The sequence below is a fragment of the Choloepus didactylus genome, chromosome 21 (assembly GCF_015220235.1).
Source record: "Choloepus didactylus isolate mChoDid1 chromosome 21, mChoDid1.pri, whole genome shotgun sequence".
Lineage (NCBI taxonomy): Eukaryota > Metazoa > Chordata > Mammalia > Pilosa > Megalonychidae > Choloepus > Choloepus didactylus.
In genome coordinates, this window is record NC_051327.1 from 11,016,745 (window position 1) to 11,041,028 (window position 24,284).

A 24,284-nucleotide genomic window follows, 5' to 3' on the forward strand; every position below is an offset into this window, starting at 1 on the left:
TTAATCTAGTGAGGGATTTCTGTCAGATATCTATACAAAATACCATATTTAATAGTGAAGATTAAGAAGATTTAAACATTTCCTTTAAGGCCAGGAATAGGCTTTACTTCATTTTTCTTGCACTTTGCAGATATTGTGTGTTTTGCAAACTGAAGGTTTGTTGCAACCCTGTGTTGAGCAAGTCTATTGGCACCATTTTTCCAACAGCATTTGCTCACTTTGTGTCTTTGTCACATTTTGGTAATTCTCACAATATTTCAAACTTTTCCATTATTATATCTGTTGTGAGCTGTGATCTTTGATGTTACTATTGTAATTGTTTTGGGGTGCACGAACCACACCCATCTAATACAGCAAACTTGAAACAATAAATGTTGTGTGTGTTTTGACTGCTCCACCAACTGGCCGTTCTTGGTCTCTCTCCCTCTCGTTGGTCCTCCCTGTTCCCTGAGACACGATATTGAAATTAGGCCAATTAATAACCCTACAGTGGTCTCCAAGGCCAATTAATAACCCTACAGTTGTCTCCAAATGTTCAAGTGGAAGTAAGAGGCACATGTTTCTCACTTGGAATAAAAAAAATAGAAATGATTGAGCTTAGTGAGGAAGACATGTCGAAAGCTGAGGTAGGCCAAATGCTAGGCTTCTTGCAGCCAGCAGTTAGCCAAGTTGTGAATGCAAAGGAAAAGTTCTTGAAGGAAATTAAATGTGCTACTTGAGTGAACCCATGAGTGATAAGAAAGTTAAACAACTTTGTTACTGATGTGGAGGAAGTCTTAGTAGTCTGGATAGAAGATCAAACCAGTCACAACATTCCCTTAAGCCAAAACCTAATCTAGATGCCCTGATTTGGACATTTTCACGGCTTCAGAACTGTAAGTGTGTAAGCTGATAAATTCCCGCAGTTAAAGCCAACACATTTTATGGTATCTGCTTTCAGCAGCTTAGCAAACTAAAACATATATATATGCCACGTTCTGTTTATCTTTTCATCATTTGATGGACATCCAACAGTTGAGTTGCTTCTGTCTTTTGTCTAATTGTGAATGATGCCGCTCTGAACATCGGCTGCAAATATCAAAAAAAAAAAAAAAAAAAAAACCTAATCTAGAGCAAGGCCCTAACTCTTTTCTGTTCTGTTAAGGCTGAGAGAGGTAAGGAAGCTGCAGAAGAACAGTTTGAAGCTAGCAGAGGTTAGTTGATGAGGTTTAAGGAAAGAAGCCATCTCCGTAACAGAGGTGCGAGGAGAAGCAGCAAATGCTAATATAGAAGGTGCAGCAAGTTATCCAGAAGGTCTGTTTAAGATAATGATGAATGTGGCTACACTAAACAGTAGATTTTGAATGTAGATGAAACATCCTTCTATGGGAAGAAGATGCCATCTAGGACTTTCATCCCTAGAGAGGAGAAGTCACTGCCTGACTTCGAAGCTTCAAAGGAGGGTCGAAGGCAGCTGGTGACTTTAAGTTGAAGCCAATGCTCATTTACCATTCTGAAAATCCTAGAGCCATTAAGAATGATGCTGTGCTCTATAAATGGAATAACAAAGCCCGGATGACAGCATGTCTGTTTACAACATGGTTTACTGAATATTTGAAGCCTACCGTTGAGACCTACTACTCAGAAAAAAAGATTCCTTTCAAACTATTACTGCTCATTGACAATGCATCTGGTCACCCAAGAGCTCTGATGGAGATGTACAATGAGATTAATATTGTTTTCATGCCTACTAACACAACATCTGTTCTGTAGCCCATGGATCAGGGAGTCATTTTCACTTTCAAGTCCTAGTCTTTAATAAATCATTTCAAAAGGCCATAGCTGAGTTTGCCGAGCCCGGTGGAGTTGGACACTGTGCCCTGTCTGCGTCTCCACCCTGCGAACCCCTGAGTACTCCGAGGACAGGATCCTGTGAGTGGAAGCTGCGTCCTTAGCGCCCTGAGTGAGCAGAAGTGCCCACATCCTAGCAGAGAACAGCTGGCAATTACCCAAGAACTATATGAAACAGTGTTTTCGGGGTCTCCAGTAACCAGTCACACATTGGACACAAGTTTGGAATTGGAGGAAAAGCTGAGATCACAGCGAACATTGTAAGTTCCCCGGACCGGGGGTCTGGCGCCCCTCCCCACCCAGACCTCACAGACTGTCTTGCTGCCGGCTCCCTGAAAGGGGGAAAAAAAAAAAACAAAAAACAGCAATCTGCTGAGGGCAAGAAGGAAGGCTCAACCCAGCCTCAACTGCAGAATTAATTAACAAATTAATTAACTAACTTTGGGAGCTGGGGTGCTAAAGAAGGGCTGGGCTCCGAGAAGTGGGGGCATGTAAAAGCGGGCACCCATTCCCAGACTCCAAAAAAGCCATTTTTTTTCCCCCTACATGTTGTCCCTTCTGGCTTCTCACTGATCCCTTATCTTTTTGCATTTCAGTAGCCCCTGGCAGGGGTAGAACTGAAGTGGTTGGAGAGTAATTATCAGACAATAGCCCAAAGCATATCTTTAAATGCTCTATTCTGACACTGACAAAACTTCCAGGCTGGGGAAAGACTTTTAAAAGAGACTCTTTTTTTTTTTTTTTTTTTTTTTCCTTTTTCCTTTTTCTTGATTTCTTTTCTACTTTTTTTTTTTTTTTAATCTAAAAGTAATATATGTGGTTATTTTCTATCGGAAAGCCCAGGTTGAGGGACTAGGCTGGGCTGGGGGGGAGACAGAGTGCCCACAGTGTCTTTGAGTTCCATATTCACTACTGAAGGCCTCCACCCCCGTCTTTAATTGGCAACTCAGGCTGACCAAGGTATCTACCTGGAGAGGCCCCAAAGAGGAGAGGTGAGAAGGGAATAGTGTCCCTGAGAGACAACTGGAATTCTTAGGATTGGGAGAGTGGAGGGAGGTCCAGCTCAACTGGCAGTCCTCCTTCTGGGAATTCAGACCCCAGGGGCTGGAATTCAGATTCCAGCTTCAGTCAGCCACGCCTCCAACAGGATCAGAGTCACCAGGAGAACTAAAGTCTCCACACCTCCTTACACTGGTGGGAGAGCTGCAGGCTGGCCAGCGCCACCTGCTGGACAGGAGAGGAAAAGCACCAATTCTAAAGGCCTCATAGGAGGGTCTCATTCTCAGGAAAACTCCATACCCTCCCAATGAGACCTGGGCCTCACTAGACTGGGAAAATCTGACTAGGGTCAACCATATCTGACGAGACCCACTCACAAAAAGGTTACATAGAGGCAGAGCAAGAAACAGAAAAAACAAGAGGGGAAAAATTCTGATCAACTAAATAGAACCTAAGTTAGAGGTCTAGAATAAGTTGAACTGAATAGCAGAGGCCAGAGAACAAAGCCAACCAACAAGAAAACCACTAGGTAAAAGACAGAAAACAAGCTCCAAAATAAACTAATCAAGAAACTCAGATGCCTAGACAACTTAAGATAACAAGCCATACCAGGAAACACGAAAACATGGACCAGCCAAAGGAACAAACTAATAGCTCAGCTGAGACACAGGAGTGGAGGCAACTAATGCTAAATAAATTTGATGAAATGAAGGAAGATATAGCAAAAGAGCTGAAGGATATAAAGAAGACACTGGCTGACCATAAAGAAGAATTCATAAACTTAAAAAAACAAATGGCAGAACTCATGGGAATGAAGGCCACAATGGAGGAGATGAAAAACACAATGGAGGGACACAACAGTAGATTTGAACAGGCAGAAGAAAGGATCAGTGAACTGGAAGACAGGTCATTCGAATTCATACACACAAAAGAACAGATGGTGAAAAAAATGGAAAAATATGAGCAGGGTCTTAGGGAGCTGAGTGACAACATGAAACGCACAAATATACATGTTATGGGTATCCCAGAAGGAGAAGAGAGGGGAAAGGGGGCAGAAAGAGTAATAGAAGACATATTCACTGAAAATTTCCCAACTCTTATAAAAGACAGAAAATTAGAGATTCAAGAAGTACAACGTACCCCAAATAGAATAGATCCCAGTAGACCTACTCCAAGACACTTACTGGTCAGATTGTCCAATGTCAAACACAAAGAGAGGATTCTGAAAGCAGCAAGAGAAAAGCAATCCATCACATACAAGGGAAGGTCAATAAGACTATGTACAGATTTCTCTGCAGAAACCATGGAGGCAAGAAGACAGTGGCATGATATATTTAAGATACTGAAAGAGAAAAACTGCCAACCAAGAATTCTATATCCAGCAAAACTTTCCTTCAAAAATGAGGGAGAGATTAAAACATTTTCAGACAAACAGACATTGAGAGAGTTTGTGAATAAGAGACCGGCACTACAAGAAATACTAAAGGGAGTGCTACAGGCTGATAGGAAAAGACAGGAGAGAGAGAGTTGGAGAAGAGTACAGAAATGAAGATTATCAGGAAAGGTAAAAGGAGAGGAAAAAATAAGATATGACATATAAATTCCAAAAGGCCATAGCTGCCATGGATGGATTTGGGCAAAATAAATTGAAAACCTTCTGGAAAGGATTCACCATTCTAGATGCCATTAAACATTAGTGACTCGTGGGAGGAGGCCAAAATATCAGCATTCACCAAAGATTGGAAGAAGTTGATTCCAACCCTCAATGGATGGTTTTGAGGGGTTTAAGACTTCAGTGGAGAAAGTAACTGCAGATGTGGTAAAAATAGCAAGAGAAGCAGTATTAGAAGTGGAGCCTGAAGATGGGACCAGTTGCTTCAATCTCATGATAGAACTTGAATGGATGAAGAATTGTTTTTTATGGATGAGCAAAGAAAGTGATTTCTTGAGATGGAATCTATTCCTGGTGAAGATGCTGTGAACATTGTTGAAATGACAACAGAGGATTTAGAATATTATTTATTTAGAATAAACTTAGCTGATGCTGCTGCAGCAGCAGGGTTTGAGAGGATTGACTCCAGTTTTGAAAGAAGTTCTGTGAGGCAAAATGTTATCAAACAGCATCGCATGCTACAGAGGAATCTTTCATGAAAGGAAGAGTCAATTGATGAAGCAAACTTCATTGTTGTCTTATTTTAAGAAATTGCCACAACCACCACAGCCTTCAACAACTACCACCCTGACCAGTCAGCAGCCACCCACATCGAGGCAAGACCCTCCACTAGTAAAAAGATTAGGACTTGCTGAAGTTTCAGGTGCAATTTTTAGCAATAAACTAACTTTTGATTAAGGCATGGACATTGTCTTTTTAGACATAATGCTATTGCATACTTAATAGATTACAGTATGATGTAAACATAACTTTCATACGCACTGGGAAAACCCAAAAATCTGTGAGTCACTTTATTGTGATACTTGCTTTATTATGGTGGTCTGGAACTGAACCTACAGTATCTCCAAGGTATGCCTGTATTGCCACTTTGATTCATCATTTCACTGAAGATTCTAGTGAAAGTAGTTGAAAGAAAAAAAAATGATATAAGGATTGGAAAGGAAGAACCATTGTTATTTGCAAACAGTGTGCCTGCATACACAGAACATGCAAGAGAAGCTGCAAACAATTAGAGTTTAAAAGATTTCAGCAAAGTACCTAGAATCAAAATTAATATATAAAAGCCAATTGCTTTTGTATAAATAATAAATGTAACTTTTAAAAGATACCATCAGTGGCAGCTGCATAAGTTAGCCTATTTGAATCTAACAAGAGGCATAATTATGACCTTTAAAGAGAAAGTATTTAAAAATTGTTGAAAAGCAAAAGTCAATCCAAATATATGGAGAGAGATGCCATGTTTATAGATTAGGAAAGTCAGTGTTGTAATGATGTCATTTCTTCTGCCAATTAATAAATAATATATTTAGTGCAATTCCAGTTTAAATCTCAAGAAGAGAACTTGACAATTGAAACCTAAAATGTGTATGAGAATAGCCAAGAGGGTTTTGAATAATAACAGTAAAGTGGTAAACTTCTTGTAGCAGATAGCAAGATTTAGTACAATGAAGTCTAGAAACAAACATCTATATCAAGGAGCTTAGTATATGTTAGAGATGGCATTACAAATCCATGGGTAATTGATGAGCTGTTTGATAAATGGTATTGAGCAATTGGGTACCTGTTTAGAAAAATATTAAACTAGAAACCTACCTGATTCTAGACTCCCAGATAAGTTCAAAGTAGAGGAAAGACCGACAGGTAAAAGGTAAAATATAAAACTTGCAGAAGAAAATAATGAAAAAAAAATTATTTATGACATATAAGGATAGGGAAGGGTTTCTTAAATAATACACATACAAACACACTGTGCTGGTTTGAATCTGTTATGTGTCCCATAAAAGACCATGTTCTCTTAATCTATCCGTGTGGAGTCAGACCTATTGTTGGGTGGGACCTTTTGATTAGGTTTCCAAGAGATGTGACCAAGCCCCTTATGATTTTACAATTCTGCAAATATACTAAAAATCACTGTATACTTCAATGGGTGAATTGTATGACGTGAATTATACCCTATATAAAGCTATTTTTTAAAAATCAAGAATCTCTATAGGCAGAAGACACCATAAACCAGAAAAAGAAAATCCAAAGACTTGGAGTAGTTATATGCAACATGTAAAATTGATAAAGGCTCAGTGTCCAGAAAATAAAGAGAACTACACGATAAGACATAGACAAGCATCCCGCTAGTAAAACACCAAAGGATTTAGGCAGTTCAGCTAGGGGGAAACCTAAATGGCTGATAAAGAAGTGAAAATATGCTTGGTTTAAGGGAAATGCAATTTAAACTAGTTTTGAGACACCTTTCACGTCTCCCTTGTCGGCTCAAAGCAGTATGCATCAAAGCATCAAGTGCTGGCAGAATGCTGGGAAATGGGGCACCTTCTGCATTGCTGGAGGAAATGTGTACTGTTACAGCTGCTTTGGACAGCAACCAGACAATACCAAGTCAAGTTGAAGATGGGCCTACCTTGTGACCTAGCTGTCCTAGAGCCGCTTTTGTACTTGCTGCACTGCCTTTGCAAGTGAAACAGAGGGAAGAACCCAGCTAAGGGTTCCTCAGGCTGGGATAACTCGACTGTAGTACAATTGTATACTATATTGTAGTTAAATTCAGTGGACTAGATCTACATAGAGCGACAGAGGTAAATCTCAGAAACAGAATGAGTGAAAACAGCAAGTCTCAAAAGCATATATGTGATATATCATTTCCCCCAAATTTTCGAGTGTGTTATTAGTAATTGTATCTTTTTATATGTATATGCATGTAGTAAAAGCACATTAAACATGCATGGAAAATAATATTTGCCAACTTCAGGACTGGGGTTGCCTCTGGAGAGAGTGAGAAGGAAATGATTTCCCGTTTCATAGGGTTCTTATAAGAACTAAATGAATATGCAGCCTGGCATATTGTAAATGGTTGCTGTTAGTTCTTGCCAGGGGCCTGTTGATGCAAATTTTCTCTCTGAAATTTAAAAGGTGGTACAGATTTTTTAATACTGCATTTTAAAATATTTCATTCAGTTCTTCTCATGTTTAAGCATTCATTGTGTGCCAGCTACTATTCTAGGGTTCAGGGATATAGCAAGACAGGCAAAATTTCTGCTCTCTTGGAGCTCACAAATGAGGGGTGACAGACAATAAACAAGTAAAAAAGTAATTGTAATCTTGACTGCCACTAAACAGTATGAAGGAAGTAAAGCAGGGTGTTGAGAGAGAAGGGCTGATGGTGGCCAGGGAAGGCCTCTCTAACAAGCTATTAGGCAGACACCTGCATTTTTTTAATTCAGTTTTATTGAGAAATATTCACATATCAAACAGTCATACATGGTGTACAATCAACCATTCACAGTACCATCTTATAGTTGTGCATTCATCACCCCAATCTATTTTTGAACATTTTCCTTACACCAGAAAGAATCAGAATCAGAATAAAAAATAAAAATAAAAAAAGAACACCCAGATCACTCCCCCCCATCCCACCCTATTTTTCATTTAGGTTTTGTCCCCATTTTTCTACTCATCCGTCTATACACTGGATAAAGGGAGTGTGATCCACAGGTTTTCACAATCACACTGTCACCCCTTGTCAGCTACATTGTTATAACATTGTCTTCAAGAGTCAGGGTTACTGGGTTGGAGTTTGGTAGTTTCAGGTATTCTAGCTATTCCAATATATTAAAACCTAAAAAGGGTTATCTATATAGTGTGCAAGAATGTCCACCAGAGTGACCTCTCGACTCTGTTTGAAATCTCTCAGCCACTGAAGGTTTATTGCTTTTCATTTTGCATCCCCCTTTTGGTCAAGAAGATGTTCTCAATCCCATGATGCTGGGTCCAGACTCATCCCCAGGAGTCATATCCTGCGTTGCCAGGGAGACCTACACTCCTGGGAGTCAGGTCCCATGTAAGGGGGAGGGCAGCAAGATCACCCGCCAAGGTGGCCCAGTTAGAGAGAGAGGGCCACATCTGAGCAACAAAGAGGCACTCGGGGAAACTCTTAGGCACAGTTATAAGCAGGGTTAGCCTCTCCTTGCAGCAACAAGCTTCGTGGGGGCTAGCCCCAAGACAGAGGACTTAGCACATCAAGCCGTCAGTCCCCAATGTTTGTGAGAACATCAGCAACAAACCAGGAGACACCTGCATTTTAAGAAGGCAAGCATGTGGAAATTTAGGAAAATCCCAGGCAGCGGTAAAGGTATTTAGGTAGGAACAAGATTGACTTGTTGAAAAAATTGCAAGAATAATATATTTAGGAATAAATTTAACAAAAGAAGTACAAACTTATACTTTGAAAACTACAAACTGTTGGTGAAAAAAATTAAAGAAGGGCATCCCATGTTCATGGATTGGAAGACTTAATATTGTTATGATTATAATATTGCCCAAACTGATCTACACATTTGGTACAATGCCTGTCAAAATCCCAGCTGATTTCTTTGCAGAAATTGATAAGCGGATCCTAAAAAATAGCAAGAAGTCCTCTGTGGCCAAAGCCCAGTGAATGGGAGAATAAGTTAATGGTGATGTGGTCAGAGAGGTTGGTAGGGCTTCTGGTTCATAAAACTGCGTGTCACATCCCAAAAGAATTTGGGCAGAGAGTAAAATATATATGCAGGGCCCCCCTGAGGAGCTGGGGGAAAATGTGGAAGTGTTGGACTTCCTCACTTGGATTGTTGCTGATGTTCCCACGAATATTGAGGACTGGAGGTTTGGTATACTGAGCCCTCTATCTTGGAACTTGCCCTTACGAAGCTCGTTACTGCAAAGGAGAGGCTAAACCTGCTTATAATCGTGCCTAAGAGTCTCCCCCTGAGTTCCTCTTTGTTGCTCAGATGTGGCCCTCTCTCTAGCTAACCCAACTCGGCAGGCGAGCTCACTGCCCTCCCCCACTACGTGGGACCTGACTCCCAGGGGTGTAAATCTCCCTGGCAATACAGGATATGACTCCCAAGGATGAATTTGGACCTAACATCATGGGGTTGAGAACATCTTGACCAAAAGGGGGGTGCAAGATGAAACAGTTTTAGTGGCTGAGAGATTCCAAATGGAGTCAAGAGATCACTATAGAGATAACCCTTTTTAGGTTTTAAGGTATTGGAATAGCTAGAAGCAAATACCTGAAACTATCAAACTGTAACCTTGACTCTTGAAGATGATTGTATAACAGTGCAGCTTACAAGGGGTGACAGTGTGATTGTGAAAGCCTTGTGGATCACACTCCCTTTATCCAGTGTGTGGTTAGATGAGTAGAAAAATGGGGACAAAAACTAAGTGAAAAATGGGAGGGATGGTTTGAGTGTTCTTTTTACTTTTATTTTTTCTTATTTTTACTTTTTCTGGTATAAGGAAAAATGTTCAAAAAAATAGATTGGGGTGATGAGTGCACAACTATATGATGGTACTGTGAACAGTTGATTGTATACCACGGATGATTGTATGATATGTGAATTTATCTCAATAAAACAATTAAAAAAACAAACTGTGTGTCAGCCATGACATGGAACTGTCACTGACTTCATCCTGTGTTCAGTGGGTAGCCTTAGGAGGGTTTTAAGCAGGAGAGTGATAAAATTCATTTGGTGTTTGTTGAATGCATGCTCTGTGCCAGGTGCTGGATTTGCATGAGTGTTACAGCAGTGACCAGAACTCATATGAATGCTGAATAAATAAAAGAATTCAGTTTTCAGTTTCTGCAATAGACAAGATGGAATTTAACAAAGTATTATGAAGACTGAATCTTTATATAATTTGCTTTTTCTTAGTTGCTGGGGTATTAGAATAACTAGAAGGAAAGAATTGAAATGGTGGAACTGTAACACATAGCATCCTTTGAAGTGTGTTCTATAGCAACTTGTTAAATTGTAATTTGAAAGCTATCACCTTTTTGTACATATGTTATATTTCACAATAAGGAAATAACTGAAACTGTGGAACTATAACCTAAAATAGTCTTTGAAATTTGTTCTCTAACTACTTGTTCATTTTTGTACATGTTGGCTGGCATGTGTTATGTCCTACTACTGACCTACTTAAACATTTTCTTAATAAAGAAGTAGCAGTGTTCATTATAGAATACAGAGAAGATTCAAACAGGAGAAACTGCATTTCTTTCAAGATCCTACCACTTTGAGATAGCCATAGTTAACATTCATTGTTGTATCCTTCTAGTCTTCTGAATGAATTTAGGATGAGTACATTTAAGTTCAATAATGAGAGACCTCTACCATTCCCCCTGCCCCCACTGCTAAAGGAGAGAAAAGTGAGAATCATAGCTTTTCTTTTGGCAAGTCAGTCCACATGTCTTTTTTTAAATGCAAAATTTATTGAGATATATTCACACACCATATAATCCATCCAAAGTATACAATCAGTGGTTCACAGTATCATCACATAGTTGTGAAATCATCACTACAGTCAATTTTAGAACGTTATCATTACTCAACAAAGAAAAATAAAAAATAGACATGAAAAAGAAAACCCAAAACACCCCATACCCCTTACCCCCCCTTATTGTTGACCCCTAGTATTAGTGTGGTACATTTGTTACTGTTATTGAAAGAATATTAAGATATTACTGTTAACTCTAGTCCCTGGTTTGCAGTAGGTACCTTTTTCCCCCATATACCACTCTATTGTTAACTCTTTCTAAAAGTGTTATACATTTGTTCTGGTTTATGAAAGAACTTATTTATATTTGTAGTGTTAATCACAGACATCGTCCACCACAAGGTTCGCTGTGTTATATGTTCCCATATTTTAACCTCTGGCTCTCCTTCTGGGGACGTGCATGACTGACTCTTAACAAACCTCTTTCAACCACATTCACAGACAATTCAGCACTATTACCTATATTTCCAATAATGTGCTACTGTCACCTCTATCCATTTCCAAATATTTAAGTTGAACCCAGTTTAAAATTCTGTATATATTAAGCAACTCCCCCCATTGTCTAGCTTCATTTTATCCCTTAGTAACCTATAATCTAGATTTTATGACTATGAGTTTACATATGCTAATTAGCTCATATTAGTGAAATTATTTAATATTTGTCCTTTAGTGTCTGACTTATTTCTCTCAGCATTATGTCCTCAGGATTCATCTATGTTGTCACATGCTTCAGGACTTTATTCCTTCTTACTGCTGAGTAATAGTCCATCATATGTATATACCACATTTTGTACGTTTGTTGTTGATGGACACTTGGATTGTTTCCATCTTTTGGCAATTGTGAATAATGCTGCTACAAACATCAATGTGTGTCTGTTCGGGTTCCTGCTTTCGCATCTGGGTATATATTGAGTTGCGGGATTGCCAGGTGGTAAGGCAACTCTGTCTTGAGTTCCTGAGGAACTTCCAGACTGTCTTCCACAGCAGCTGCACCATTTTGCATTTCCACCAGCAGGAAGTAAATGTTCCTATTTCTTCACATCCCCTCCAACGCTAGTGGTTTCCTATTTGATAGCAGCCATTCTTATGGGTGTGAGCTGATATCATTGTGATTTTGATTTGCATTTTCCTAATAGCTAATAGCATCTTTTCATGTACTTTTTAGCTGTTTCCACAAGTTTTTTGAAGTTAATTTTAATTCCTTTCAGGTGAAACTGATCAGAATAATGTTCAGCATCAACCCCCTGGAGAACCTGAAGGTGTACATCAGCAGTCGGCCTCCTTTGGTGGTTTTTATGATCAGTGTAAGCGCTATGGCAATAGCTTTCCTCACCCTGGGCTATTTCTTCAAAATCAAGGAGATTAAGTCACCGGAAATGACAGAGGTATAGTATTCTGAATTCTGCTATAAGGGACTGGTTGGATCTTGGAAATGGGGAAACAGCTTTGAGTCTTCATATACCTTTCTTTCTTTGGTGTGACTGTTTTCTCCCAGTGAGAAAGGTCCATATTTATTCAGGATTTCCTGTCTTCTATCTCCTTGTGACCTGCTTTGTTAGGAAATAATCTAGTTAGATAGTTATTGTTTAGTTTAAATAAATGAGAGTATTTTAGCAATGAAACATGCATTTTTGAAAGTATATTTGTACATTTTGTGTCAAGAAGCTAGAGAACCCATTTCTTTGATATTTATGTTAGTTAAGCTCACTGCAGATTTAGATAACTGAGCATTTGACATTTTAAAGCCACATAGCATGGAATGGTATGAGCTTGACTCATGATTTTCTTTGGAAAAGAAGGGATCCTAAAGAAGTTAGAAAACAGGATCTTATTTTCAAACAAATGTCTTTTTTAATCAAGGAAAACTTCAGTTATCTACAAACTTGCCTTCCAGATTTTTATATTTTGGTCAATTTAGATAAATTATTGGGGCATTGATATTTAATCTTTAAGTATATGATACTTTGAACATGTATAATATAGATTTTAAAAGATTTTTTTTAAAATATCAAAATTTACTAATTCTTGTTTGATAGAGATGAGTGACAATATACCCATTGATTAATTTCTTTTGTATATTAAAAATTATGCTGAATTAATGATACGGTGAATTTGCTGGTGGATTAGCTTTCTCTTAGGGACTAATTAGTTCCTGTCTTAATAGATCCCTAGAATGCTTTCTTTTACATTTTTTCTTCCTGGGGGTGGGGGTTGGGATTGTGTTGGCTGCATTGTGGGTGCTTTGTGATGGAGACAGAGTAATTGGGATCATGGCCTTTTCTTGTGCTTTGTGGCATTCTAGATCATAGGTGATCTGGTTGTAAGGACAGCCTTCACACTCTAACACAATACAACTAATGAGATTTTGCTATTTCTACCATGAAACCTTTTCAAAGGGTTTCTCACCAAAAGACATACTGGCTGGTTTAATTCTCCCTCTCCCTGAAGCTTTTTTTAATCCTAGGAAACAGGATACCACCCACATTAGGGCTAAAAATGAGCATTCTAGACCCATCCCTTCATAACCAAAGCTTTGCCACATCTTGGAATTGCTTTCCTGCAGAGCTCCATTTCATGTTGAACACTCAGGCAAGGCCTATGGTTAAGGTGTAGCCAGGATAATTAGCCCTTATAATAATCAAAATGGGGCCTGGCATTGGCCTTGGCTGAGTGTTCAGCATGAAATGGAGCACTGCAGGAAAGCAGTGCCAAGATGCCGCAGAATTTTGGTTATGATTGTTTGTGTGTTTTTGTTTTCAAATGAGGACCCTAGTGGTATATTGGGAAAACTTTTGGGCTATGAATCCGAAAACTGAGTCCTGATTCTGCTTTCAGTTATGGAACTGAAGAGCCGCTAATTTGCTCTAGGCCTCAGTTTTTTCATGTCTGGATTATGAAGCGGTAAGTCTAGATGTTCATCTTCAGTCCTAATGTTTTAGAATGGTTTGCTTAGTTTGTCAGTGTTAGGGAAAATATAATTTGATACATTCAGTTGTGGTCTTACTAAATGTCAGTTATACTGATGCTGTGTTAAAGGTAGGCTTGCTTGACTGCTTAGGGATTGATCTTTGGGAAAAAGACATTTAAAAAAACTTTTTTTAGCAGTATTGAGCAACACATTATCTCATAGTTTCTTCTGGTCAGGAATTTAGCTGGGTCTTGTGCTTCATGGTCTCTCACAAGGTTGCATTCAAGGTGTTGGCTGAGCTATGCTCTCTTACAAAGGTTTGAAAATGGAAAGATATTCTCTGAAGCTCATGTGGTTATTAGCAGGACTCAGTTTCTCAGAGGTTATGGGACAGAGAGCCTTAGTTCCTCCTTGGCTTTGGCTGGAGGCTGCCCTCAATTCTTTACCCTATGACCCTCTCCAGCATAGCAGCTTTTCTTCATCAGAGCATGCAAGTCAAGAAGGCAATAGTTGCTTGGCAAGATGGAAGTCACAGTCTTTTGTTAAATAAATTTTTTATTTTTAAATAATCTCTAACTTGTAGGACAGCTGCAAAAATAATACAAAGTCCATACAGAGAACTCCAACATACCCCCACCCAGATGCCTGGATCCACCTACTTTTAATGTATTGCCACATTTATGGTACTCTCCCTCCTTCCTTCCCATCCATCCATCCATCCATCCATCCATTGGACAAAAGGCATTTAATTAATACATTAGTATTAGAGTAATTGGATGTGTAACTTAGTGTGTCTTTACAACTTTTTGTAAACTAATGTTGCTTGAGAGAAAGAAGTTATATGTAACAGCTTAGTTAGGTTTGTTCTTGCTATTTCAGCTTGACTTTACTTTTGAGTTCTTGGTAAAATTAAAATAGACTCTTATGCTTTACTATGTTGGCATCAGTTTAACTATAACATAACAGGCTGTGTTTTAAAAACTCACTTATTGCCATATGGACCACACTCCCCTTTGTCTAGTTTATGGATGGATGAGTAGAAAAATGGGGGAAGGAAACAAACAAACAAACAGAGGCACCCAGTGTTCTTTTTTACTTTAATTGCTCTTTTTCACTTTAATTATTATTCTCGTTGTTTTTGTGTGTGTGGTAATGAAGGTGTCAAGGATTTATTTTGGTGATGAATGCACAACTATGTGGTGGTACTGTGAACAATTGAATGTAAGCTTTGTTTTGTATGACTGCATGGTATGTGAATATATCTCAATAAAATGAATTAAAAAATTATTTAAATCATCAAAACAGGTGGTAGGTATTAAGAGAAGCCTGAAAATATCTTTTGTCCTCCCTTTTGAAGTTGTTCCTCCTTTAAGGTAGAGTACAAAGTGGGGGGAAATACTGCTGTTTAGATTCTAAAGAGACAGCAAGGTGTTTAGAATTGACCCTTTTGAGGAAATATTTTAAGGCAGCCTTATTATTTTTTTTAAATAACTATAATAGTTACTGTTAAATGAGTTTAGATTAATGCTTTTAATGTTGTGCTACTTTTGTTTAAGCTTTCCATTAAAGTTTGATTCTGAGGCTAGGTCATTTTCTGTAAGTATAATATGCTATTTTTTTTTTTTTAACATATTTTTCTTGAGTAAGTTGATTTACTTTCATAGCTTATTTATGAAGAAGAGTTCCTAATTTAGATTATGACTGTGAAAGTGATTTGAAAGTCACTGTTGTGCCAGCGCAAGAGGATGGCGGCTGCATTGTCATTACTCTTTTAAAATGATTGAATTCTAGTTTTCCCATTATGGTGTGAAGCCACATTGAGGGTCATGGCTGTATTCCTGCAATGGGAGCACTTTGGGACTGCTCACACTTGTTTCTCTTTGTTCCGTTTCACTGAAGGATTGGAATACTTTTCTGCTGCGGTTTAATGATTTGGACTTGTGTGTATCAGAGAATGAAACATTAAAGCATCTCACAAACGACACCACAACTCTGGAAAGCACAATGACCAGCGGGCAGGCCAGGGCATCCACACAGTCTCCCCAGGCCCTGGAGGACTCGGGCCCAGTTAACATCTCAGTTGCAATCACTCTAACCCTGGACCCACTCAGACCCTTTGGAGGGTACTCTCGCAATGTCACCCATCTGTACTCGACCATTTTAGGGCATCAGATTGGACTTTCAGGTATGTGAGTGGTAGCCAGTTTCCTTTCATTCTTTTTCAGGCAACAGCTACTCCATGACAGAGAGTATTAGCAGTGTATGGTTTTACTCATTGTACTATTTTTTATTTTTGTGTGTTTCCTTTTGTTGAGTTTGAACTATACCAGGTCAAGAAGAAACCATTTTAACTATGTCTTCACTTAATAAAGTACTTGACATGTAGTAGGTTTTTGATAAAGCCTGCAAGTATAAGAAACTATAAAGAGGCCCTGTTTCTGGTCCTAATATTTACAAATACATAATTTTTATTCAGGTATATCCTGTTGCAGTTTGCAGTGCTTACTGCAGATATTACTATCAGTCTACGCATTTTTGAGTGCCTACCATGGTTCAGCACTGTGCTCACTGCTGGGAAGAACTAGAAAGAATATAAGACCTAATTGCCTTTGGAATTTTGGGATTATTGCAGAGTCAAGGATGATGTGCATTAATATTTGTCAAGCACTTAGAATAGTTCTTGCCACAAAGGAAATGCTATAGAAGTGTTTGTTAAATAAAAGTAAAAATAAACACCTGTAAAACTCTGAGCACTGCCCTTTGACCAATACTAAAACTGTGACGGATTGTAAGTGATTCAGGGGAGGGAAGAGGGAGCAGTGGAAGCTAGAATAGTCAGAAAAGGCTTCATGCAGGCGGGCTGGGTTTGGAAGAGTAACCTTTGGTTTTGGTTACGAAAAGCCTTTTAAAGCCCTTAAAGGAACTGGGTGGTGGCTGCCAGCCTCCTGTTGGCCATTACAGGTGAGCACTGTTCCTGTGGTAACCAAAGTATGGATGACTTCTGGGTTTTCCATGTGGCAAGCAGACCTTTTTCTTCTACTGGGAGTTAGAACACCTAAGTTTTAGTCTGAGCTTCTTCACTTCCCGTCCCCTGACCTTTCTTAAGTCTGTTGAATCCTCTGATCCTAAGTTTGCTCATATGCCAAAGGGGAACAGTAACACTTGTTTGATCATGTTCATGTATAGTGGTAAATTGTAGGTAAAATAATATCAAAGCAGTTTGAAAGTGGTAAGAGTGCTTGTTGTGCAAGAAGAGCGGTGATAATAATTCACCCCGCCCCAGCTCTCCAACCTGAATACTGCCTGGGCTCTGGCTTTAAAGCGGCCCCTCTCCATTTGCCACTTTTGGCTCTACCAGTTGAGCAGGCCTCATGGTCTGGATCGGGACTACTTTCCCATCTCCTAATGTATTTATTGTTCCTGAAACCCACAAAGACAGGTGTCTAGGTAAATTGGTGATTCCGGGTGGGTTTGGTTTCAAGCATTCAAATCCCAGAGAATAAGAAACAGGTGAATGCTTGCCTTTACTCACCAAAAAAACCCTGATTACTCTTTCATAGGCAGGGAAGCCCACGAGGAGATAAACATCACCTTTACCCTGCCTACAGCTTGGAGCTCGGATGATTGTGCCCTTCACGGTCACTGTGAGCAGGTGGTGTTCACAGCCTGCATGACCCTCACAGCCACCCTCGGTGTGTTTCCTGTCACTGTGTAAGTAGTTTCCTAAACCCAGTGGGTGTGTGAGAGAAACGCCATTTACCATGAACGTGACTGGGATGCTTCAGCAACATAGTGGCAGTTATCTCAAAGAAACCCGGTATTTCTCTTTTCCACACATGTTGCTGTTTTCAGCATTGGGCGGGTTCTGTGGAGAAGGCACAAGTGAATGCCTTGGGCCACTGAGCATGTGTTCCTTTCTCTTCCCTGCAGACAGCCACCACACTGTGTCCCTGACACATACAGCAACGCCACGCTATGGTACAAGATCTTCACAACTGCCAGAGATGCCAACACAAAATATGCTCAAGATTACAATCCTTTCTGGTGTTACAAGGGGGCCATTGGAAAAGTCTATCATGCTTTAAATCCCAAGCTTACAGTTATCATTCCTGATGTAAGTGAGAAAAGTTGTGTGTGTGTGTGTGTGTCTGAGAACTGTTAAAATAGGTCCTGTTTACTTCCTTGAGTTTGCTGTTCCAGATTTCCAGCTGGATTGGGAGATTTAACTGAAATGGTGGAGACTTGGAAAACATGCCACTCTTTTGGTTAAGAAAGATCTGGTTCCATTCTTTGTTTTCTCCTTTGCTCAGCAGCAGTCATTTGAGCAGCTGCTGTATGCCAGACCCATGGAGGTCACAGGAGATGCCTGTACAGTGCGTGTACAGACTGATACACACAAATCATTCATGGAGAAATATTTGGTTGGGGTCAATATGAGCAGTAGTGTTGTTTGGAGTTCAGAAAAGTAGACATAAGTAGCGGGAGGAGATGACCCATTGGCTACATACAGAGGGCTGTGTAGAATTTGAGTTAATGGAGAGGGGAGGAAGCCACTGTAACCTAGTCTAGTGAGCTGGGTGCTAGTTCCTGCTTATACCTGAGCCCAGTGGTAACAGATGGCACTGATACTCAGTAAATGCCATTACTTTCCTGTCAGTATATGTTAGGGTGGATTTCTTTTCTTTCAGCTTGGTCCTTTTCCCTTTTCTTATGTCTTATTTCTATCAAGTAGAAGTTGGTAGGGCAAGGCCCTGCAAGAGTGACCAGTGGAGATCAGATTGGATGGTGGTTCCAGAAGGCCCTTCCTTCCTGTCTGAGCCCTTCAGGCTCTGTCCTTGGGTTGGGGAGTCACTGCCCACTACCTTTGGGCTTAAGGGCTCTGTAAAGCAGGGCCTTACCTTAGGAAGACTGGTCTACCCACCTGATGTGTGTAGATAGGAGAGAGCCTGAGGTGGGGAGACCAGGCAGGAATGTTTCTCAGGATTCAAGGCTGATGGTGTGAGGACTGGCATCGTAATAAGGAGAAGGAATGTCAGAATGTCAGGGATCTAACAGCTCGCAGGGCCTGGGGAGTGATTGTGTGTGGGAGGTCAGAGTGATGAATCAAGGACAACCTCAGTGTTCTCAGCCAGGGCCTTCTAAAAGTGGGAGGGGCCAGAGGAAGGACACTGGCTGTGGGGAGAAGTACTGTGCTGAGGCCTTCCCAGGGGAGGAGCAGCCGGGAGTCAGGGACACAAGCTCGGGCTGTCAGCCAGCAGCTCAAGGGAGCAGAGGAAAAGGATGTATCCAGAGAAGAGTAGGGGTTAAAAATGGAGTTTCTGGGGCCTCTGTAGGGGAGGGAGCAGTGGAGAGGGTGTTGGGAATCAGGCAGAATGGGGTGCGGAGGCCAGCTCCAGGAAGGAGTGGGTGGCTTCCAGCAGGGCCCACTCAGGAACACCACATCTTTAATTAATAGAAATCAGGTTGGATAGTTTAGAAGACTCAAGGGGAAACTTCTTTTTTTTTTTTTTTTTAAAGATTATAAAATTGAATTTATTGAGTTTTACACAAGATGCACTTATAAAATTAGTACTGAATATCATTGTAACAGAAGAAATAAACATCATCCTGAACTCCCTACTGCACTTGCAAAAGAAATGAAAATCTTATGAAAATGACAGCACAACAATTCAAACTGAACTGAAGGATATACCCCAATCGTATTCTTGCTCTCCTCAGGGTTATGTTTGGCAAAGTTTTCACCAAACTGTTCCCATTCACCACAGATACTGATCCATTTGCTGATGAAAGAGAGGATGAATAAAACAATAATAATTCTCAAATGGGACTTCACTGAAACATACAAACAGCAATTAAAAGACTTCTCATTTTTAACTTAAAATACTTCCGGCTTTCACAAAAGCATTTCTGTACAATTTCCTCTTTTACCTTATATGAACATCAATCCTCAGGTTTCTTTAGTTAATGCAAAACATTAAAATTCACTTTTGTGTTTCAAATGAACAAGCCAAAGCATTAAAGCTTGTCTTATATTTCACTCATGAAATAGACAACCTAAAATTTACCTTATCATATGCGGTATGTTTCATATCATATGAAACATTTGCATAAGAATGACCTTCAAAATCAAAACATCAAAGGAAATAACACTTAACAGTTATATCTTCTGGACAGTTCTGAAAATTTCAGAAGTTGTAAAAATTTTATAAAAATTCAGAACGATTTCTCAAGATAAAATGTAATGGAAAACATCCTGTCCTGTGTTGCAGGCCACAAACCAGTAATTAGACTGACATGGTGTCTCGATTTCAAACAAAACCAAAAAGTGCATATTGGTTGCTGTCCCTCACATCCATACACAACTTTCCACACTCAGCGAATCACTTAACACACCCACTGATTTGCACACAAGGTACTCTCCCCACAGGGTCCTGACCCCACCCACAACAGACCTGCACCCCCAATGCAGATGTGCCACACAGAAAGATGTAATATGTTTTGTAAGACAAAGCAAGACAATGTTGCTCAATCTTCAAGGAGAAACTTCTTATTCCAGCTTAAGAATTAAAGTTGACACAAGTCTGGAGGTTGTGAGTCTTACCTTCAAAAACCCAGCTTGAAAATCTTTCAGTAACTCAGTGCATATGTTTTTGGGTTTTTCTCTTTTTTAGGACGATCGTTCATTAATAAATTTGCATCTAATGCACACCAGTTACTTCCTCTTTGTGATGGTCATAACAATGTTTTGCTATGCTGTCATCAAAGGCAGACCAAGCAAATTGCGGCAGAGCAATCCTGAATTTTGTCCTGAGAAGGTAAGCAGTGATGGGGTCTAAGAGGTATCTGTATACAGAAAGTCCATTAGTCCTTTTTCCATTTTTTGGGAGGCACCTTTTCTCCAGAGAAGTCAGTTCCTGTCTTTTTATCAGATATAGTCTTTACCCTCAGTCTAGATCATGGTGTGGATATTTAACCGTATACCCAGGACTTGGCTGTTCTCAGATCTCCCCTGGAGGGCAGCTGAGCCTGGATAGGCTTCCTGCCTGCATCCCCTCCACTTCCGTCAGCATCAGAAGTCATCTCCCAGAAGGCTGAGCAGGGTTAAAAACTGTTAACTCTATAACTCAACACAGTGATTCCACCAGACTTTTAGATTTCTTTCCATTCTTTCATGGATAATTTTTTTTCTTAAGGATTTAGTTCCTTCCCTGCATGATAGATACATGCAGTGAGGCTCTCTGGACTTTGGATAAGGACCACAGCCCATTAAGGGTGCCCGAGTGGGGGAGGGGAGTATGCTGGGGATTGGGTGGGGGTGGGGGTTGAGTTTACCTGGGCTTTCCTCTTTGGCTGGATTGTTGGTCTTACTCTCTTCCAGGTGGCTTTGGCTGAAGCCTAATCTTACATCTCCCCTTGTTCTGAGAGAGATTGAGAGAAGCATGATCATTGCCTGCTGAACCCAGCCTGGGCCTGGACACTCTGTGAATACATTATCTTGCAATGTTGGGTTATTCCAGCCAAAGACATTTCAAGTGCCTGTAACTGATTTGTACATATTTATAAAATCTGTTCAGAAATTGGTCCAATGATGCACTTGCTTTGCACTGGGTGCAGCCAGAACCTTTTCTCCCTCACCTGTGGACTTGGTGGGGTGTTTCTGCCTAGCGCCAGGAGGATTTGTGGGTCTCGCTGCACTGGAGCAGGTCCTGATGTCCTTACCAAGGTCATAGGGGCATTCCATTGCCAGTGGGGTTGAGGTTTCCTTTGGTTCTTGTTTCAGCCCAGTGTGTACAGAATGTTTGAAAACTTCTACACCTTTGATATGATATTGCATTTCCAAAGCCACCAATCCATTTTGTGGATTTAATGTGTCTGTGGCTTAATAATCATCGTAACAACAATTAAACCTTTTTTTCTCTTTTGCTTGCAAGGAATACACCTATCTTTCTAAGTGGTTTTTTTTTTTTTTTGTTTGGTTTGGTTTCTTTTTTGTTTGGTTTGGTATTTTTGAAGAAGAAGAAGAGAAAACAAAATAGTCACATTTTAATACTACTCTAGTTAGGACAGACTTGTGCTTTTATCTTGAGTAAAAGTTAAATATTTAAAAGATACCCACATGGTAAAGATCTAAGTTTCATTTTCCACATGGCTGGTAAGAAAGGTGGTCTTGATCAGGTTGGCACAGAATGTTCCACTGTCTTTTTCTCCTCTGTTGCCCTTTCCCTCCATTACAAAATTTAAAGCAGCTTCCTTGCTCAAAAGGGCTTAAAAATTAAGTAAAATGGTTCTAGAGAAGAGTAGAAATTAGTTCTATGTTCTGGAATGCAGATGACAGCATGGAAAGAGAGAATAATTGGGTCTAATAGTTCTGAAAGTATTTCTTGCCCTTTTCTTTTTTTAAGTGGGGATAGATTTTTCTGTTTTTTTTTTTTTTTGGTTTGTTTTTTAGCATTTATTTTTATACAAGTAGCATGTCTTCAGAAGGAAAATGACAACTCATAGATTCAATAACATTATAAAAATGATGCCTGTGGGATTTAAAGGAGAGCAATTCTGATTTGCCAATCATCAGAGAAAACCAAAAGAATTTTTCTTTTATGACATTTTTGATGATCTAGTTCCCCTATCCCTTCTTTCTAACCCATTTTCATTAAAAAAAAAAAACAAACAAACCACAAACCATGCATTACCTTTTCCAGTCCTTTTTTGTTACTTGTATTCTTGTTCCCTTCCATCCCTTTCTCTTTCCTTTTTTTAACTTTTTAGGAGTTGAATTATTTCAGGGTCTCCCCCACATATTTTAAATGCTGGCTGCCTTAATAACTCATTATCATTAATGACTGTTGTGTTCTCCCAGGCAGTTGTAAAGCAGAAAGGCAATTAAAACCTTGGACGTGACTGTCAGCATTTCTTTCCCCTAACTCTAGGTCTGTAGTTTGTTCTAAATTAGAATCATTTCCCACAGATTGAAATATATTGGCCTCAAACATTTTCTCCTAGGCATTCTTGAATGGAAAACAATTGTGGGCTTTTACTGAGGATTGTTACAACAATCACCGAGATAACTTGATGTGATGGTACTCCCTTTTTTCCCTTGAGTACATTTCCAGTGCGGTAATCATATCTTTCTCCCCAGTTTTTTTGTATGATATGAATTGTTTACCTGATGCATGGCTAACGTGTTAATGTAGTTTTCTCTTTCGAGACTTTGAGACCCTTATGAGACAAGATTGAGAAAGAGCCATTTGGCTTGGCTTCTAAAAACATCAGTATCACAAAGACCATCAGATTTTAGATTAGGCTGTTACTCCAATGAAGTAGAGTCACGGAAATAGATTTATAACTGGCAGAGTAATATAAAAGGAGAAAGACAAGTGAAAAAAGTCAATTTCACCAGTTTGTTCAATCCAGCTTGATGCTAATATTAATTACCCTTTTTTCAATTACAGGGAATGACTGGAATCTTTAGTCAGGGGAGAGGAGGAACTGTTAGGCATGAGGAAAGTAAGTGCCAAAATTGCCTGGACAGTATGACTTGTCATGCAACCAGGACGCTCATTTTAAAATCCAGAATTCACCCTCACTGGTAATTCTCAAAGGTCTTACAGAAACCCAGAGTCAATCAGATGTATAAAGGAATGTTGGGGAGAAGAGGCCGTGGGACCTGGGTGAAAAAAATTGGTAACTGAAGAGACTTCCATTGACTCTCAGGAAGTCCAGGGACCTGTTACGAGCTGGGCATTCCCAGACAGGGCCTGGTCTTCAGCTGTACCTTGCTGGCGGATCTCAGGAGGATTGGAAGAGTGTTGCAGATGGGGCCTGCTTGCTGTTTGGGCTGACCCCGCACTGGAGCACTGGCTCGTCCTCAGGCGTCTTGGACTAAAGGTCCAATAAAAGGTCAGCAACTTACTATTAAAATGGTTGTTTCAGATCATATTGATCTCTTTCCTTTTTCTTTTTTGTCCTTTCACTGTATGACTTGAATCAGTTTTGATTCTATTTGTAAGTTTTTCTCGTTATTAGGAACCTGCTATTTCTGTTGCATTTTCTTTGGCAGTATGTAGAGATTCAACATCCTGATTTTTCAACCCTCCTTAGGCACTGGGGGGGCTCCAAGGGCCAGCGGATCCATTTCACTTATCTTATTGCATGATGGTCAGCAGCTGATCTGTTATGACATTCACTCCCAGATTAATTTTCCGTGTTTGAAATATGTGCATATGTGCTTTACAGAATAAAACATCTGAATTTATTTGGTGTGTCTCTGTTTCCTCCTACCTGGTGGGTGCTTTCTAAGGGGAGAACATACTTAATAAGCAATTGAGGGTTTTTGGAAGGTGTCAGTTTCATCAGGATGAGGGGTTGGCAGTGTTTCCCACTCAGGTGGCCTCACCAAGCACAGGGATCTTTGTCCTAAGAGGGCAGAACCTCTTGTAGCTTTGTAAACCAACAAATGCTCATGAACCTGACCTCAATCCTGCCCTGAAGTAAGTGATGCAGAGTGGTTTGCGAATTGGAATAGGAGTTTAAAAAAATAAACAAGAG

At 39.8% G+C, this 24,284-nt stretch overlaps 1 protein-coding gene across 3 annotated transcripts in view; it reads left to right on the plus strand.

Annotated features, from left to right (window-relative positions):
- TMEM248 (transmembrane protein 248) overlaps positions 1 to 23,991 on the plus strand; it is a 45,778-nt gene extending 21,787 nt beyond the window's left edge. For all 3 annotated transcript variants that reach the window (XM_037814645.1, XM_037814644.1, XM_037814643.1), the window contains exons 2-7: positions 12,040 to 12,216; positions 15,639 to 15,924; positions 17,300 to 17,450; positions 17,670 to 17,853; positions 20,411 to 20,554; positions 21,118 to 23,991. In XM_037814645.1, the coding sequence (XP_037670573.1) occupies positions 12,058 to 12,216; positions 15,639 to 15,924; positions 17,300 to 17,450; positions 17,670 to 17,853; positions 20,411 to 20,554; positions 21,118 to 21,138 (945 nt within the window). In that variant the 5' untranslated portion in view covers positions 12,040 to 12,057 and the 3' untranslated portion in view covers positions 21,139 to 23,991. The remainder of the gene's footprint in view (positions 1 to 12,039; positions 12,217 to 15,638; positions 15,925 to 17,299; positions 17,451 to 17,669; positions 17,854 to 20,410; positions 20,555 to 21,117) is intronic.
- Positions 23,992 to 24,284: the final 293 nt, after the last annotated feature.